This window comes from Podarcis pityusensis (assembly GCF_964106645.2).
Source record: "Podarcis pityusensis genome assembly, chromosome: 5".
Taxonomy (NCBI): domain Eukaryota; kingdom Metazoa; phylum Chordata; class Lepidosauria; order Squamata; family Lacertidae; genus Podarcis; species Podarcis pityusensis.
In genome coordinates, this window is record NC_138032.1 from 60,601,950 (window position 1) to 60,618,973 (window position 17,024).

The 17,024-nt window shown below is 40.0% G+C and overlaps 1 protein-coding gene across 2 annotated transcripts in view; it reads left to right on the forward strand.

Annotated features, from left to right (window-relative positions):
• PPP2R2D (protein phosphatase 2 regulatory subunit Bdelta) overlaps nt 1-17,024 on the forward strand; it is a 30,773-nt gene that overhangs the window by 5,097 nt on the left and 8,652 nt on the right. Inside the window, exons 3-5 of one of the 2 annotated variants that reach the window (XM_081007205.1) lie at nt 11,165-11,248; nt 12,939-13,036; nt 15,031-15,196. In XM_081007205.1, the coding sequence (XP_080863331.1) occupies nt 11,165-11,248; nt 12,939-13,036; nt 15,031-15,196 (348 nt within the window). The remainder of the gene's footprint in view (nt 1-11,164; nt 11,249-12,938; nt 13,037-15,030; nt 15,197-17,024) is intronic. The other variant, XM_081007206.1, reaches the window with a different exon arrangement.

The window sequence follows — 17,024 nt, forward strand, 5'->3', positions numbered from 1 at the left end:
TGCATACACGCACTCCGGTCCACCGCAGCGTCTGCGTGACCGTGAACCAGCCCAAGCCACAAAAACTTTGCCGACTCCTGCCTTGAGGTTATCAGCTACAAGTTGATAGACCACACCATATCTTGCTATGGCTTAATAATATCCTTTAAACTTGAATTTTAGATAAGCTATAAAGAACTTTATACTTTTATTTTATGATGCTGTTTTTGTGCTGAAACATCACAACTAGTAACGAATCAGTGTTTGGGAGTGTTTAAATGCATTCTTATGAGTTACCGTATTTTTCGCTCTATAAGACGCGCCCGACCATAATACGCACCTAGTTTTTAGAGGAGGAAAACAAAAAAAGCCAGCAAGAGCCACAGACATGCTCGCTTGGCGTGGCTCTTTAAAGATAAAGTGGCTCTTGCTGACTTTTCCAGGAGATGGAAGAAGGGACTGATGGACTGCCCTCTGTCTCTTCTCCCACCTCCCTGAAAAGCCAGAGCAAGCTGTGCAGCTATTGCTGAAGCCAGGAAACCAGCAACCCAGAAGCAGCTCTCGCTCTTGCTGTGCTGGCTTCGGCGATAGCTGTGCAACCTGCATTCGCTCCATAAGACGCACACACATTTCCCCTTACTTTTTAGGAGGAAAAAGGTGCATCTTATGGAGCGAAAAATACGGTATGTGTAGCTTTAAATAAGTGAAAATTTCAAGGCATTTATTGAAATGATCTCACATGCCACTTATTTTGTATTGATCTGGTACAGAAAGATGTGGAGCTATTAGAATAATAATGGGCTCGAAAGTGCTGATTTGAGTATAGCAAGATATTTTGGTAAATGAGGCTGCAATCATATATACACCTTAGAATAGCCCATTGAACTACGGGGCATAGTTCTCCGTAGACATGTTAAGGATTGTATGGTTAAATATCACTTTTGCTTATATTTTAACTAAAAAACATTTTTCCGGGGGGGGGGGGAGTTTGATCAATGTTACTTCCTTATCCCAATATTGTGCATAACAACTTTAAAAATGCTTTTTATCAACCAGAAGCTTTGTATCAACCAGATATGTAAACTGACTTGATCCTCAACATAGTAACTGAGCTTTGCAGAATCTTCCTTTCTTGCCCCATCACTTACCCACTCCCACTCTCCCTACGTACATTGTCAGCACTTTGTACATGCTGCACACCATTAATTTTGCCTTTGCTGTGTTCTTTGACACACAGTATGGTAGGACTGGTGCATTTGGACCTGTCCACTCTTTAAATGTTGCTAATGTAGATGGTAAAGCCCTGTTGTGCTTTCTCCCATCTTGAGGAATAGCACTGTAGCAATTCTATTTATTTATTTTAAAGCATTTCCAAACTGCTCCTTATCTTTAAAATCCCAAAGTGGTGTACACTGTGTACAGTATAAAAGCATTTGTTGAAACAAAACTATAGCCTAAAATCAATAAAATGGTTTAGAAACAGAAAAGTATGTAAAAAGAAATAAAACAGATTCAGGGGATTCAAAAACATAAATATTGTGGCTGTGCATGCAGGCTTCTATACACACTGGTGATGAAAAGTGGATGGAGGGGAGGAGCCATCTGCTGATGCATGTCTGTTCAGCCAGGGGAAACCACTACTTCAGGCAAGCAAGAAATTGAATCCCTAAGCTATATAAGAATGTACCATATCACATAAGATATGCTCCAAGAGGCATAATATTTTGAGAAACGTACTCATTTTAAACCATCTTTCTTATTGGCAGTACTAGATTCTCTGGTTTACATTGGAAGGATGTGACTAATTCCATATAGAAGCAACTTTGATTTTTCAACAAACTCATTTTCAGCTGGGCAGATGTCTTGGCACTCATGCCTGTAATCCTGCACTGCAGAGTTTCTTCCTAACTGCATGGTTCAAAGTGCTTTAAGAGCATTGCTATAAGCAAGTGGTCTAACTTGCTTAAAAAGCAAGCTATTATTTGTTGTCACCATCAGGCCCTCCCTCAAGTCCTCTGGCATATGCAGAGAGGTTGGGGTCTTCCTGTCTGTGCATGGGTGGTGTAATGTAGAGAAAAGAAGATTGAAGGGACTCCTGCTATACCTTACCTTCTGAAAAATTGTACTGCAATTGGAAGACTCAAGGAAATATGTGTACTGCTGGTCATTCTGCTTATTTTCTTTGGCAAAATTGCAGTTCTTATGCCAAACCATCCCATGGCATGATTTTTCAAAACTTGTGCATTTAAAGAGTTGTTTAGGACCAATTAATAAAAATCAAAGTGTTAGAAATAACCTCAAGTTCATCTAGTCCAACTGATCAAAAAAATCCAGTATGTTTTTAACTGGTTACCATTCAGAATTTACATAAAGCTGTGTGACATGAATTGATAGGGATACTTATCAGTAATTTACTGGGGTTCATGTGCTTCCCAGGATCATGCCCTATATGTTAGGTCCACAGTGCCTCCTTTCAAAAGATGATTTTAAAAAATCAGATAATTTATATGTAGTAAGAAAAGCTTCCTAATGATTATCATACTACATTAAGAAAAATAATAATAGTACACTCGGCTTGTACTCATGCCTTCATGTTTCTGTGCAGTAAAAGGCTGACCAAGCCATCAGTTCATTGTATTTTTTTCTGGATAGTTGAAGGCACAGAAACCCTATCTAGTATACCAGTGCACAGCTCCAGGATTATGAGCTTAGTTTGAAGCAAAATCAAATATGAAAGTTCATTTCATGCAGGCAACTTATTCCTACTACCAAACCTCCCTCATGTGTCTAAATACAGGCACAGGGCATTTAAGGTCAAAGCAATGTTGCTGACTGACTTTCTGCTTAGAGACAGAAGAACAGCAGTGCTGATCTGACGGATCCTCACCTTTCTTCTATCGTTGATTTGGCAAGCTATTGATTAATTCCTTCAATGCTGTAATGTGGCCTAGAAACAAAATATAGTACTACCATGCTGTCTTGTCATGACTGATTCTTATAACCTTTTGCTGCCTATTGAGAAGATATATGCCTAATCTTTGAAAATCTTAAAAGTATAAATGATTGTTATACTTCGTCATATTGTTAAAAATGGATTAGACCTGAGTGTTGCAAATATGTAACTGAAGAAACTAAAGGCCTAAATCTAAAAATGTTAGCAAAATCAGTATATTGCTTATAGAATTTAGCCGGTATAGGTATTTTAACTTTCTGAAACATCACAGGCATTCAAACCTACTTAGGCCACCAAGTGAACAGGAAATATGTTGAATAGCTGTTGTATGCTTTGTCACTTGGGAACTACTTTTACCTTAACTGATCTAAATAGCTAGTAAATTCAATGGACTTTAGCTTAGAATTGTCCTCATTTCTGAGAGACAAACAGATGTAACACTTAAACACCCCAATAAGATGTTTGCATTCTAATTTAAGGATTTGGGGCGCTAGCTATTAAACTTTTTGCCAAAGTTGGAATCAGGATGATAGTCTCAAAAAGACTGGTAAGGATCCATATGTAGCAAAAGCATCCTGTAGAAAAAGTGAAAATACAGTGCAAAATTATGAAGTGTATGCAAATAGTTTTTCATGCATTACTTGTGGATAACATTGCTTATACAGTCATCAGTTAATCTTCCGTATTGGGAACATTTCCAGAGCAAAACATGTGCCCCTCCATTGCCTCAGCATTAGTGTTCACCATACCTTGCAGATATTCCATGCTTCCCTTCAAATGTCTTGAAAGCAAATGTGTTAGTATTTACTATTTATTTTAATATAAAGAGGGTTGTTTCTTCATGGGAACACTAATGTGGGAACATTAGAAAAAATAGCATATACAACAGGCTTACAGGCCATGTTTTAATGTCCCATGGGAATTTTAATTTGCAGCAAAACAGGAACTGGCAGAAACAGTGTCCAACCAGTGATCATTAGGGATTTGGGGGATTAGATTGTGGAATTGCCTCCTAGATATTGGTTTGTGGAATTTCAAAGGGTTCAGTGCCAGTTTTGCTAACATCTTAATGAAACTTCTGAGAAAGAACATCAACCTTTTTGGAGTGAGGTGCCATCAGTATGCAGATGACACCCAACTCCTTGCTTTAATTACTAAACATTGAGGTGCTGCTATTTAGGGTTGCCATATTTTGAAGAGCAAAAAAGAGGATGCCATGATGCAATTTGCCTCAGATTTTACCTCTGAAAAAGAGGACATGTCATGGAAAAAGAGGACATAGGGCAACCCTATCTGTTCTAAATATGTGGAAAGATGTAGCCATGTGGAGAAGGGGTAACAGATTGACACTGAATCCAAACAAAAAGGTTTGATACTAGCATCCTGCAAAAAAGGTACATTTTCCTATAATTGATTGGCGTTTCAGTCTTCCTATCAAAACTGGAACCAAGGGTAGGACTGGGTTATCAACATATTGTCCCAAACTGGTCTGAAGTCTATATCATGATGTCAGTTTCATGATTTTTGACCTGGAAATATTTTGTGAGTGTGTGTGTGTGTGTGTGTGTGTGTGTGTAGCTTCATCCTTATTTCAGACATTGTGATATATCGGCATATTGTGATGTTTAGCTGATGATATATCACAACGTTGAAAACCTTGTAATATATTGATTGTATGTTGATCACCCAGCTCTATTCAAGAGTTGTGCTGAACCTTCTCTTTGATGAGCACTTATCTGCAGGACCAAAAATAGTTCTATGCCAGGTCCATCTGTTGTGGAGGTGCCACCTAATTATGACCTTGTGGTAGACTTCTGTTGAAAAATAATTAAAGCAAGTTACACTTTGATGACATAGAGGACATGGTTTGGAATAAGAAGAAAATGGGTAGTCATCATGCACAGATTAACATAAGTTTGTGGAAGCAATTTTCCAAAATAGCTTCTAGACTTAGTCCTGCAACAGAATTCCATGAACTATGGCACCTATGTTTGTAAAATGTATGCTAAATGATACATTTTGTGGTGTTTATAATAGTTAACGTAATGTTGATAATTCAAATAATTGTTAAAATATGTGGAAAAGAATGTCTTCCTGGTTGCATGTTATTGCCCACGACATATATTTGGGACATACAGGGATTTTAGTGTATCCTCCTAATAGTGTTGCCTCCAAAAGCAAAATACAATAGCAAAGGCTTTTTCTAACTCTGGTTTAAAGATATAAGTTAAGCCTTTTCTAGCATAGAAATGCAGTTATGGGAAAACTTCATCTGATGACATTGTCAGACGTCTTATTACTTGTTTGTGGCCCCTGACACATGTTTGTGCCCTCTGTCCTACCCACAAAATAGGGCATACATTTGCATATATGATACAAAACAAATGCAGACCTTTCGTGGGTGGGATCGGAGACCCAATATGCATACAGTGTACTGTGCCTAGACAATCCTGTTGGTACTTCTGAAGGAACATAATCTAGTTCATCAATAAAAATGTGCTTCAAAGGGTTTTCTGAACAAGGCAACTTTTAGTTCCATACATAAGAATGTCAGGTGGCCTGATTAATGTTATGTGTCGTATGACATTATCATGGTAGTATGAAACTGCTCCCAGATAATAGGACAAGATTGCTTACTGAGTTCTTCTGTGTTCTCTTAGAATCTCTGGCAAAATTATAAGTGTGTATTTTGTCTTGGTTGCTGAATTCATGCTGTTGGAAAAGAGGGGATTTTTTTATAGCAGAAAACAATTGCTTCAAGAGGTCCATCTGTGCAGCTTAACCTTTCCATTCAGCTGATAGTAAACCATTTATAGCTATATGCAGGCAAACACAAGGCTTTAAGCATACTGGGTATAAAAATATTTCCCAGATGCTTGAATGAAGCACCACAATAAGAGGTCTTGTCTGATTGTTATAATTCAATGACTGTGTTTTGAGTTTATTTTTTAAATTACAAGATCTGGATTACTTTGTTTTGAAGGGACTTTTTTGTCTTATGCTTAATCTTTAGTTTTTGTTTGTGCATAGATGCTGTTAATGTAGGAGCCTTAATTTGCTATTTGTAGTTGTATGCTAACATAGCTTCCCATATCACTCTAGTTAGAGGCTGTCTAAGAATAGAAGTGATTATAACTTGCTCACAAAAATTCACATATAAAATCTTTCTAAATGGTGCATTTTCATTCAAGCACCTAAGTTTTCCCTGTAGAGGGAAAGCATTTGTTGTCAAAATGCTTAGTGGTTAGAATCTCTTGGGTCATTATTTTCAGTATCTTATGGGAAGGTATAGCAGTTGCGGAAAATTAATGTTTTCTCTAAAATAAGTTGCACATGTCTAGTACCATCTGGAAAAGAAGATTGCAAAATAGTGTATCAGGTCTTGAACCTGAGTTGGTGGATGTGTGGCTAGCTCATGTGTTATGGGCTTGCGCCAAAGCTGAGTAGTTACAGTATTGGTACAACATTCTATATCACTATTGAATTTCCTTTCACCATAGTTCTAGTAGAACTATGCTGGAAGAGCAAGTGGTCTGTTCAATCTAATCTTCTTTGCTTGGTGCTCAGAGCCTTGAGGAACACTAGTTTATTGCACATTCGCCTCATCATTACTGTATTTTTTGCTCTATAAGACGCACCAGACCACAAGACGCACCTAGTTTTTGGAGGAGGAAAACAAGAAAAAAAAAATTCTGAATCCCAGAAGCCAGAACAGCAAGAGGAATCACTGCGCAGCGAAAGCAGCGATCCCTCTTGCTGTTCTGACTTCTGGGATAACTGCGCAGCCTGCATTCGCTCCATAAGAAGCACACACATTTTCCCTTACTTTTTAGGAGGGAAAAAGTGAGTCTTATAGAGCAAAAAATACGGTATATTTTCCCCACTCTCTATGGGTGAGGTTCAACTATTGTTGCACTTTGATGTAGAAGATGTGCATTGGGAATGCTGGGAATTTGCTCCAAGGTGGATCTGGGCTCATTGACAAAGCTTGCCAAATGCCTTCTTAGAATGCAGGTGTTCAAAAACCTCAAAACTGGTTGTCAAATCTTAGCTTGAGAAACCAGCTAGTGGCACTTGAGGCCAAATTGCATTTTTCGCTTCAGCCTGGAATTCTCTGATCTATTGCTCTTAAAAAAAAATCCTGATGAAGAGGCCATTTACAGCATGGATAAGAGACTTAACCCCATGTCTCTTAGTCCCACCCATGTTTTAAGTTTTCCGACCATGTTACTTACAAGAGCAGTTTTGGATCCCTAGCATGAAGGAGAAGAAAGTGAGTGGCAAAGGAAGCACTCTCTTCTCTGTGCCCTTCTCTGATGCAAAATATCCTTTACCAAACTGAAGCTGTGTTTGACTACTTAGTGGTTGCAAATCCTTGTTTCCTAGCCTCTACCAGCACAGGATCTCACAAATGTGGAACTGTCCAGTTATCATACATAGCTACAATGCTGGTTCCCCAGCAATATCTATGCCTGTTTTGGTGGATGGGGGGCAGCAAAGTCATATATTGGCTTGTCCCTTTGGTTTGAGGGACACTTAATGACATACATTAGATTCATGCAAGCCTCCCTGCCCCACAGCATATATATGATAACTACAGTGGTACCTCGCGTTACATACGCTTCAGGTTACAGACTCCACTAACCCAGAAATAGTGCTTCAGGTTAAGAACTTTGCTTCAGGATGAGAACAGAAATTGTGCTGCGGCGGCAGCAGGAGGCCCCATTAGCTAAAGTGGTCTTCAGGTTAAGAACAGTTTCAGGTTAAGTACGGACCTCCGGAACGAATTAAGTACTTAACCCGAGGTACCACTGTAGACAGAAATCTACAGAAGGGGAGATGGTAATTCTGGCTATCGTTAGCAAATTGTTGTTTCTGTGTCTTCTTCTAGTATGCCATTCTTAAGATAACCAACTATTACCTTTGGATCTGCTGGCATATTTTTTACTAGAATTTCTGATAAAATTCTAAAATGTCTGAATCTTCATACGTCCCTAATAAGGTGGAATATACCGTATTTTTCGCACCATAGGACGCAACGGACAATGGGACGCTCTTTGTTTTAGAGGGGGGAGAACAAGAAAAAAAATTCGCCCCCTCTCTGCCCAGCGCCCCTTCAGCAAAGCGGCAGGAGGCGCTGTGCAGAGAGGGGGAGAACTTTCCCCCTCTTGTTTTCCCGCTCTAAAACAAGGTGCCGTTTAAGGTGCGTTCAGGCGGCTACCTTGGAAGCCTGGAGAGCAAGAGGGGTCGGTGTGCACTGACCCCTCTCGCTCTCCAGGCTTCAGGTTCCTTTCAACCTGCTCTTTGGAGCTGGCGAGGGGAAGCCCACCACCAGCCCCAAAGAGCAGGTCAGGGAGCAGCGGAAAGGCGCAGCGGAGAGGCTCCTGCCATAGCCGCGCGTCACCTCTCCAGCCGGGAGAGGGTCGCGGGGCTATGGCTTCTTTAGCCCCGTGCGCGCTATCCCGGCTGGGGAGGTGATGCGCGGCTATAGAGGCTCCTGCCATAGCCGCGCGTCACCTCTCCAGCCGGGAGAGGGTCGCAGGGCTATGGCTTCTTTAGCCCTGCGCGTGCTCTCCCGGCTGGAGAGGTGACGCACGGCTGTAGAGGCTCCTGCCATAGCCGCGCGTCACCTCTCCAGCCGGGAGAGGGTCGCGGGGTGCTTCTTTAGCCCCGTGCGCGCTCTCCCGGCTGGAGAGGTGACGCGCGGCTGTAGAGGCTCCTGCCATAGCCGCGTGTCACCTCTCCAGCCGGGAGAGGGTCGCGGGGTGCTTCTTTAGCCCCGTGCGCGCTCTCCCGGCTGGAGAGGTGACGCGCGGCTGTAGAGGCTCCTGCCATAGCCGCGCGTCACCTCTCCAGCCGGGAGAGGGTCGCGGGGCTATGGCGTCTTCGCTCCATAGGACGCACACACATTTCCCCTTCATTTTTGAAGGGGAAAAAGTGCGTCCTATAGAGCGAAAAATACGGTATTTGTTCCAGGCATTTCACATTTCCATCAACAATCTGTAATTTCTGGGTATATTATTTAATCAGCATATGTTGTTCCCACTTAGGCTGATATTTGTGTTCTAGAGACTCTAAATTGGTTAAGAACTTGCATATTCTACTCCCTTTGTTATCAAACATAATTCATATTTTACACCTTCTTGGGTCACTTAATGAACCACAAATCCATAAAAGTTTTAAGTATATCTCTAGTTTCAGTGTATAGTGTAACAAGGGTAAAGGTGTAGGTACCCCTGACCATTAGGTCCAGTCGCGGACGACTGGGGTTGTGGCGCTCATCTCGCTCTATAGGCCGAGGGAGCTGGCGTTTAACCGCAGACAGCTTCCGGGTCATGTGGCCCCATAACTAGCGATTTCTGAAGTCTGCCTGTGACTAGGAATTCAATTTGAGCTAGCAGACTGAATCACTGCCAAAAAAATGTTATAAAGATTGGTAGCTCTTACTAGAGGTAATGAAGGCATCTTTCTAGAGAACTATGGGTGACGTTATTTTTTAGTATGGAAGTCATTCAAATAATATTCTAATCTAGTTCTCTAGGGTTTTCATTTGCGTAAAAAATCACTTGTGCGGTAGAAGATACAAACCATTTCAGACAGCACAAGCTTATGCTCATTGGCTTACACTTCCTGTTTCCCGTTATTGCATCTAAAATTGTTAATATGGAGCTTTGAATATCCATGCATAACTTTAAAACAAGAAATTATTTCCTCTCCAACACCATCCATTATTACATTTATATGGGCCAGATAAATTATCTCACTAACTGCCCAAAGGTTATGGAAATCTGTTCGCAGGTGGTTCGTTTTATTAATCTAAAATACTAATTTTACCATCCCAGACCTGTTTTTCTCCAAAGCATGTTGCTATGTCTTCAGTAGAGACTGCTTCAGATTGCAGCCTAAGAAACATAAAAGAGTGAGGCCAGGGTCCACAGAGCTACACAACTGTGTAGTACTGTCTCCTCAAGTTGTGAGGTTCAGTTGTGTGAAGCAGCCCAAACACAAGCACATCCTATGCCACATAATTAGTTAATTTTGAAACTGAAGCAGTTCATAGTATCATAGAATTGTAGAGTTGGAAGGGACTGCAAACGTCATCTAGCCAACCCCCTGCAATGCAGGAATCACAGCCAAATAATCCATGACACCCAACTTCTGTTTTAAAACCTCCAATGAAGGAAAGTTCACTTCCTTCCAAGGTAGGTTTTTTTCCACTGTTGAACAGCTCTTACCATCAGAAAGTTCTTCCTAATGTTGAGTACACATCTCACTGATTCAACATAGGTGTGTTTGAGTGTGCATCTGTGTAGCTACTTGGATTCTGGCCTATAGGTTTAGCATGATAGTGTGTACCTTAACTTTAGAAATCACTATTACCCTGCTTATACTGCTCACTAGAGGGAAGAGGAATTAAGTAAACTCTAGGAATACTGACATCAGAGTGTTACCTTGTGGTAAGGGAAATGGGTGTAGGGGCATAGAAAGCACTGCAGACTTCATTCTCATTTTATTGAGATTTGCTCAAGTCTGCCAATATCTTAGTATGTTTCCTTAAGAAAAAGGAATATCTCCATTCTCTCCTCAGCTCTGTTATTGTAGTGTTTCAAATTTATTCACTGAATAATTCAAAATTTAGAATCTTAATGCTAGTAAGTACATCCAGTGTAGCAGTAATCTTTCTCGCACAATAGAATATAATAACCAAGCAGGCTGGGGAACAGATTACGTCTAGTTATTAGATAATGTTCAAGGAGCTCTTTCATCCATTGAAGGGCAAGACTGGATCCAACCCAATATGTTTTATCCCTTCCAAGCTGATAAATTAATGCCATGGTCATAGTGTTTGTAGCTCTCTATAACCTTGAAGGCTTTTTAAAATGGAAAGCCACATTTTCAAATGTTGTTGTGTTAGAGGTATTATTACAATCAATCGTATATACATTTTGTCAAACAAATAAATAAAACACTGAGTGGCTTTCCATGTGTCCTTTAGGTAGAGTTTAGGCTTATGCACCCATGACCTTTAGACAACATTCATTACTAGAATTATTTATTTATTTGCATTTATATACCACTGCTCTGCCAAGGCATCCAAGGCAGTTTACCATTTTAAAATAGTAAAGCAAATAGATTATATCAAATGTACAGTAGTAAAGTCTTCTCGGGCCAACTGGGAGCTGATGGCACAAGCTTCTTGGCCTGGGCTCCCTCGCTTCTCCCTTCCCTCAGGTCACACAGAGCTCCAGGGAGTGTGGGAAAGGAGCTACCCCAACAGTTCTCTCAGACCGTTGATGTTTCTGTCAGGAGCCGATGGTATGTGTGCCCAATTTTATCCTAAATTGTCATTTGTCATATTGTTACAGTAGAGCTAGGTTGCATGCTTTTAAATGCAGGCAGTAGCTGTTGGTGCAGCAGAGCAGGGAGGGGAAATGACATTGTGGAGGCTCAGCGGCCTCTCAGGAACCAGCAGTGGCGCCTGGTGTTCAGAAGACCGGTGACCAACCCTGCCTACACTGCCCCACCAACCACTACTGCATATAGGCGGCCTCCTTTTTGTACTTTGAGCATCCATGACCGGCTAAGCTGCTTGTGAATTTCAAAAGGCATCTTGACATCCATAGCTGGTGCCCATTGTAACTGGTAGGGAGGAAGGCAAACAGGAGATAGCGTCGGAGACAATTACTCCCGGAGCCACAGCCAATGACAAGCAAAACTGACTCCTAGTTTTGTCCACATCCTTCTCCCTGCTGAGTTCTACAGTGGAAGCACAATAAACGACTTGGACGAAGGAATTGAAGGGGTGCTAATCAAATTTGCAGGTGACACCAAACTGGGAGGGGTAGCCAATGCTGCAGAAGACAGAATTGGGATTCTAGACTGTCTTAACAGATTGGAGAACTGGGACCAAACTGACAGAATTAATTTCAATAGGGACAAATGTAAGGTTCTACGTGGAGGCAGGAAGAACCAGCTGCACAAATATAAGATGGGGGACACCTGGCTTGCTGGTAGTATGTGTGAAAAGGATCTGGGGATCTTAGTGGACCACAAGCTTAACATGAGTAAACAGTGTTATGAAGCAGTGAAAAGTGAAAAAAGCTAATGCTATTCTAGGCTGCATCAACAGAAGTATAGTGTCCAGATCAAGGGAAGTCATAGTACTGTTCTGTTCTGTTCTGTGTGCATAGGAGGGTGGTCAAGGTGGAAACAAAGGCTTATGAGGAAAGGTTGAGGGAGCTGGGTATGTTTAGCCTGGAAAAAAAGTGACTGTGAGGAGGTATGATAGCCTTCTTCAAATATCTAAATGGCTGTCACATGGAAGATGGAGCAAGCTTTTTTTTCTGCTCAGAGGGTAGGACCCAAACCATTGGATTCAAGTTACAAGAAAGGAGATTCCAACTAAACATCGGGAAGAACTTTCTGATAGTAAGATCTGTTCGACAGTGGAATGGACTCTCTCAGGAGATTGTGGACTCCCCTTCCTTGGAGGCTTTTCAGCAGAGGCTGGATGACCACCTGTCCTGGATGTTTTACTTGAGATTCCTGCATTGTAGGGGGGTTGGACTAGAGGTCCCTTCCAACCCTACAGTTCTGTGATTCTTTTATTTTAGAGTCATAAGAAGGAGGAACCTGACAGTCAGTGCTACTCCCTGAAATGGTTGTAGGTAAGGCAGGCAGGTGGGGATTGGCTGACAGCAGATTGGATTTGGTGGGGCAATGCTCCATTCACTGAAATGAGCCAGCCTCCCCTGCATCTTGTTATCTTTAACATTTCCACACTCAGTGTTGAGTGCACAAATTTGAGATTGTTCTTCATGATGTTTGGACTACTTAAAAGGTGATGAAAGCTTGTAGAGAGAACCCATCACTTTTAATAGTACAGTTGAAAATCAGCTTGCAAATTCATGTGGACCTGTTGTCCGTTCAATTGTATACCCTGTTCTTAAGGTACTTGGCTCACTTTACACATTATAATACTTTTGTCTCTGTTTTCTGTTTACAGCTGACATTATCTCAACAGTTGAATTTAATTACTCTGGAGATCTTCTTGCAACAGGAGACAAGGGTGGCAGAGTGGTTATATTTCAAAGGGAACCAGAGGTCAGTGCCATTCAAAACAATAAAAAAGTGGTTCTTCTCCCTTGTAGTTTATGTTTAAAGTGAATGGTATCACAACATCACATCATCAGTTTTAATTTATGATCAAGCTATTTTCTTTAAAAATTGATCTTTATACTTCACCTGCCAACTATTTCAAGTACATTGATGTTTTCCCCCAGAATTCATTAAGTCACAGTCATTCTTCAGATTACTCATTTTCAGATGATACTACCTACATTAGTTGTATGTACATTCATAAGTAGGAATAGAATGGCTTGAGGAACATCTGTTCTTTATTGCTTGTTCAACTATTCTGAAAAAGAATGCAATAAGATGACTAAGAAAGGTTAAGCAATACATATATATCCTTAGCCACTGATGAGAAAGATTTTTGGGTTGGCTACTAGTTTTTATTTTACGTGTTTATTACATAGGTATTGTGTCAGTTGAAGGGGAAAGTGTGCACTAAGTCATATCATTGTGTTAAGGAATGCACATTTGTCTTTGGCAATCTTTAGAGAGAGGACTTAACAAAAAAATAGAGAAAACTTGCTGATACTTTTAGGAACTGCAAATAGAAAGGTACTAGAAAAAGCTGTCTGATTTATTCACACCATCTCAGGAACCTGTAAGTCTTCATTCCAACTAGGGCTGCAGTCCACTTTGTGCACTGAGAGGAGTTTAAGGTTTACAAAATAATGAGGTCTTGCAGCACTGCAAGGCAAGAATAGCCTTGCTTTATTTCAGATTTTGTAAAAGGGGAAAAGCCAGTTGCAATACTGCTTACCTTACTACAGATGAGGAAGAAATTCTGATTTAAAACTTTGTGGAAAACACACATGCAAAGCTAATCAAGAAGACCCTCGTTTTCAGAATAGTTAAAAATTAGTAGCTGCAAGAACAAGTGAATTGATTACATACATTTGCTTTTTCAAAGCAACAACAAAGGAATGATACTTTTTTTCTTTTTAAATGGTGCTTCCAGATATGTGTAATGGAGCTAGGTTTCTCTGACTAAAGTTAATTTGTGACATTGCTCCAAGTTTATGAACCGTGAAAAGTCATATACTGACTTAAACCATTGGGCCAGTATTATATTCTCTGATTTGGCAACAGCCAGTGATTTTTTTTGGGGGGGGGGGGGAGTTGAGTTAGAAAAATTTTCCATGCAACTTATGTCCTTTTTACTTGTATTTGGTAAATAAATCTAAAAACTGCCCAGCTTGTCTAATATTTGATTGCTGCTGGCACCCATTCGTTGTTACTTATGAAAAAGATTTTTTTCCATTAAAAAATAAAGTATTGGAAAACTTTATGCCCCATATCACTAGCAACAGCTCTTGAATGTCCCAGGCAGTCGTCTCTCCCAGCCCATATTGTATCTGGGGATTTGCTACATGGATAGCATGTGCTTTATTTCAAAGCTACTTCCCCTTCTTGATCATAAAATGAACACTGCTATTTATTACACTTCTTGAATTAAATGAACAGTGGTATATTCCAACCTGTCATTCAGTAGGTCAGCTCTTCTGAATTTTTTTCTCCTTTATGTAAATAATTCCTTTTGCAACTTGTATGACAGATAAAGTTGTAAAGGTCTACCTTTCAATGGACGTGGCTATGATTCAAGAAAGCTGTTTGCCAACATATAGGCAGGAGCTCTCAAGTTTTTGCTGCAAAACCGTTAGTCAAAGAGGCAGATTGAAAACAGTTTGCTTCTGTGACTGTTATATGTTGCAGCACAAACTTTGGTTCTCTCTTTGTTCACACACATGTGAACACAGCTTCTTTGCACCCTTTCCGTTGCCTCTTTATCATGCAAGAACCTCTTCCTGTTGTACTTTGCAAGTGTGAGGGCAGGTAGACGCTTTAATAAATTCAGTATATTTGTTTATTGAATAACTTCTGATATTGTTGGAATCTTTGTTAATTCTTCTGCTTAGTATGTGCATGCTACAAAAATTACTTTTTCACACATGTGTGTTCCCTTGCAGAACAAAAGCCGTCCTCATTCAAGGGGAGAATATAATGTTTACAGTACCTTTCAGAGTCATGAACCTGAGTTTGACTACTTGAAAAGTCTAGAAATTGAGGAAAAAATTAATAAAATTAGGTGGTTACCACAACAGAATGCTGCTCACTTCTTATTATCTACAAATGGTAAGTTTACACAACACATTTTTCTGCATATGTTCTAGTTGTATCTGATTACTTCTAGATCATTCATGTCTACTTACGTATAGTATCATTTCTAATGTAACTACAGTGGTACCTTGGATCTTGAATTTAATCCATTCTGGGAGTCCATTCGACTCCCAAAACAGCCAATTGGCTCCAAGAGCTTCCTGCACTCACGTTGGACATTCAGCTTCTGAAAAACATTTGCAAACCGGAACACTCACTTCCGGGTTTGTGGCATTCAGGAGCCAATTTGCTGAGGAGCCAAGCCGTTCGACTACAAAGGTACCACTGCATAATTGAATTCCTCATTTGCGACACCAAATAACTGCTTGGTGCTACAAAAGCAAGTCAATAATAATAGTTGTTGCTGTTGTCATAATCAACCCTGCCATCTGGTGTTTCAATTTCTGCAGTCCCAAATCCCCACACTGGCCCATAAGCTAATAGTAAAGTGTAAATTTGCCATGACATTTAAACTGGTGAACCATGGGTTCTCTTGCTTTGTAAACCATAGTTCACTAAGCTAGTTCAGTTGTTCTTTATGAAACCGTTATTGTGCTGTGGACTTCATAACCAATTTTGAACGATACATTGAAAAATCACCCAGGTCTAGACATAAGAGCATTGAGGCTATCAGCATCATGATGTAACCCTCCTTGTAAAGGAAACCAGTACGCTTTCTCACTATCAGTGTTCCCAACTGTTCTTTTCCAGACACTAAAGAGAAATTATTTGTGAAGTGTTTACTTGTCCTGTGTCAGATTTTCACAATTGCCCAAATTATTTTGATATCTTTCTGCAAACCCTTTACATCATAAGATTTCTGATACCTTAAGAGGTATCACTTGCTTGAGTGGGCAAACAAGAATATATCTTTAGATTAAGTGATTTAAGATGCCGAAAACCTTAATATTTAATAATTTAGTAAATGATAAATCCTTGAAGACTCCACTCTGCTTCTTAACTATTATACAAGCTAGTATTAATAATTCATGGCTTAATAATGTACTTCGCTGAACTGATACTTTTCACCCGAAGAGGATAGCATTATAGTGGCAGGGAACCTGCAAGTGTGCTGTGTTTCTGAACATAGTCTGGCCCCCACAGTATTGTTGAGGATCTCTGAATCATGTTTTTCTGTTCAGTTTAAAATATCTCCAGAAACCTATTTGACACAATGGACCAAGAGATTTACAGCCGTTGTGCTAGTTTATTTTATTTTATTTTTGCACTGGTTTTCTTAGGTAAATTAACTGGGGTATTTTTTAAAATACTGTTTTTAGAAAATCCAAACACTACTTTTGTAATAACACGACTACATGTTATAATAAATACCTTGCATAATGAAAATATCTGAAGAAATGTTTTCTTGGTATAAAAGTATCTATTTCTCTTCAAATAATCTACAGCATTTATCAGGCAAATATATCCATTTTATCAGAGTGTACTCTAGGCTGTTCATCATTATGATAGTGCTTTTTATATTTTAAAAAACCTGTTGTGTAAGACTTTCTACTTATAGTTGAAAGAAGTTTCTTAGTTGCTTACTGAAATTGTAAATTCTTCAGTTGTGCAGACTGTTGTGGCAGGCACAGCTGAAACAAATGCTTATTGTTCAGGCTCTTAGAGGCACTCCTGACGTAATTATATAAATGCTAGTGGCCTAATGCATTTGTGTGCTTGGTTATACAGAAACTATGCATAAGTTCTTCATAAAAGTTGCAGCTTTGTAATAGAGAACGGTGACACTTCACATTGTGTGTTGCTAACAAATTGCTATATACAATGGTTGCCTAAATTATATTAA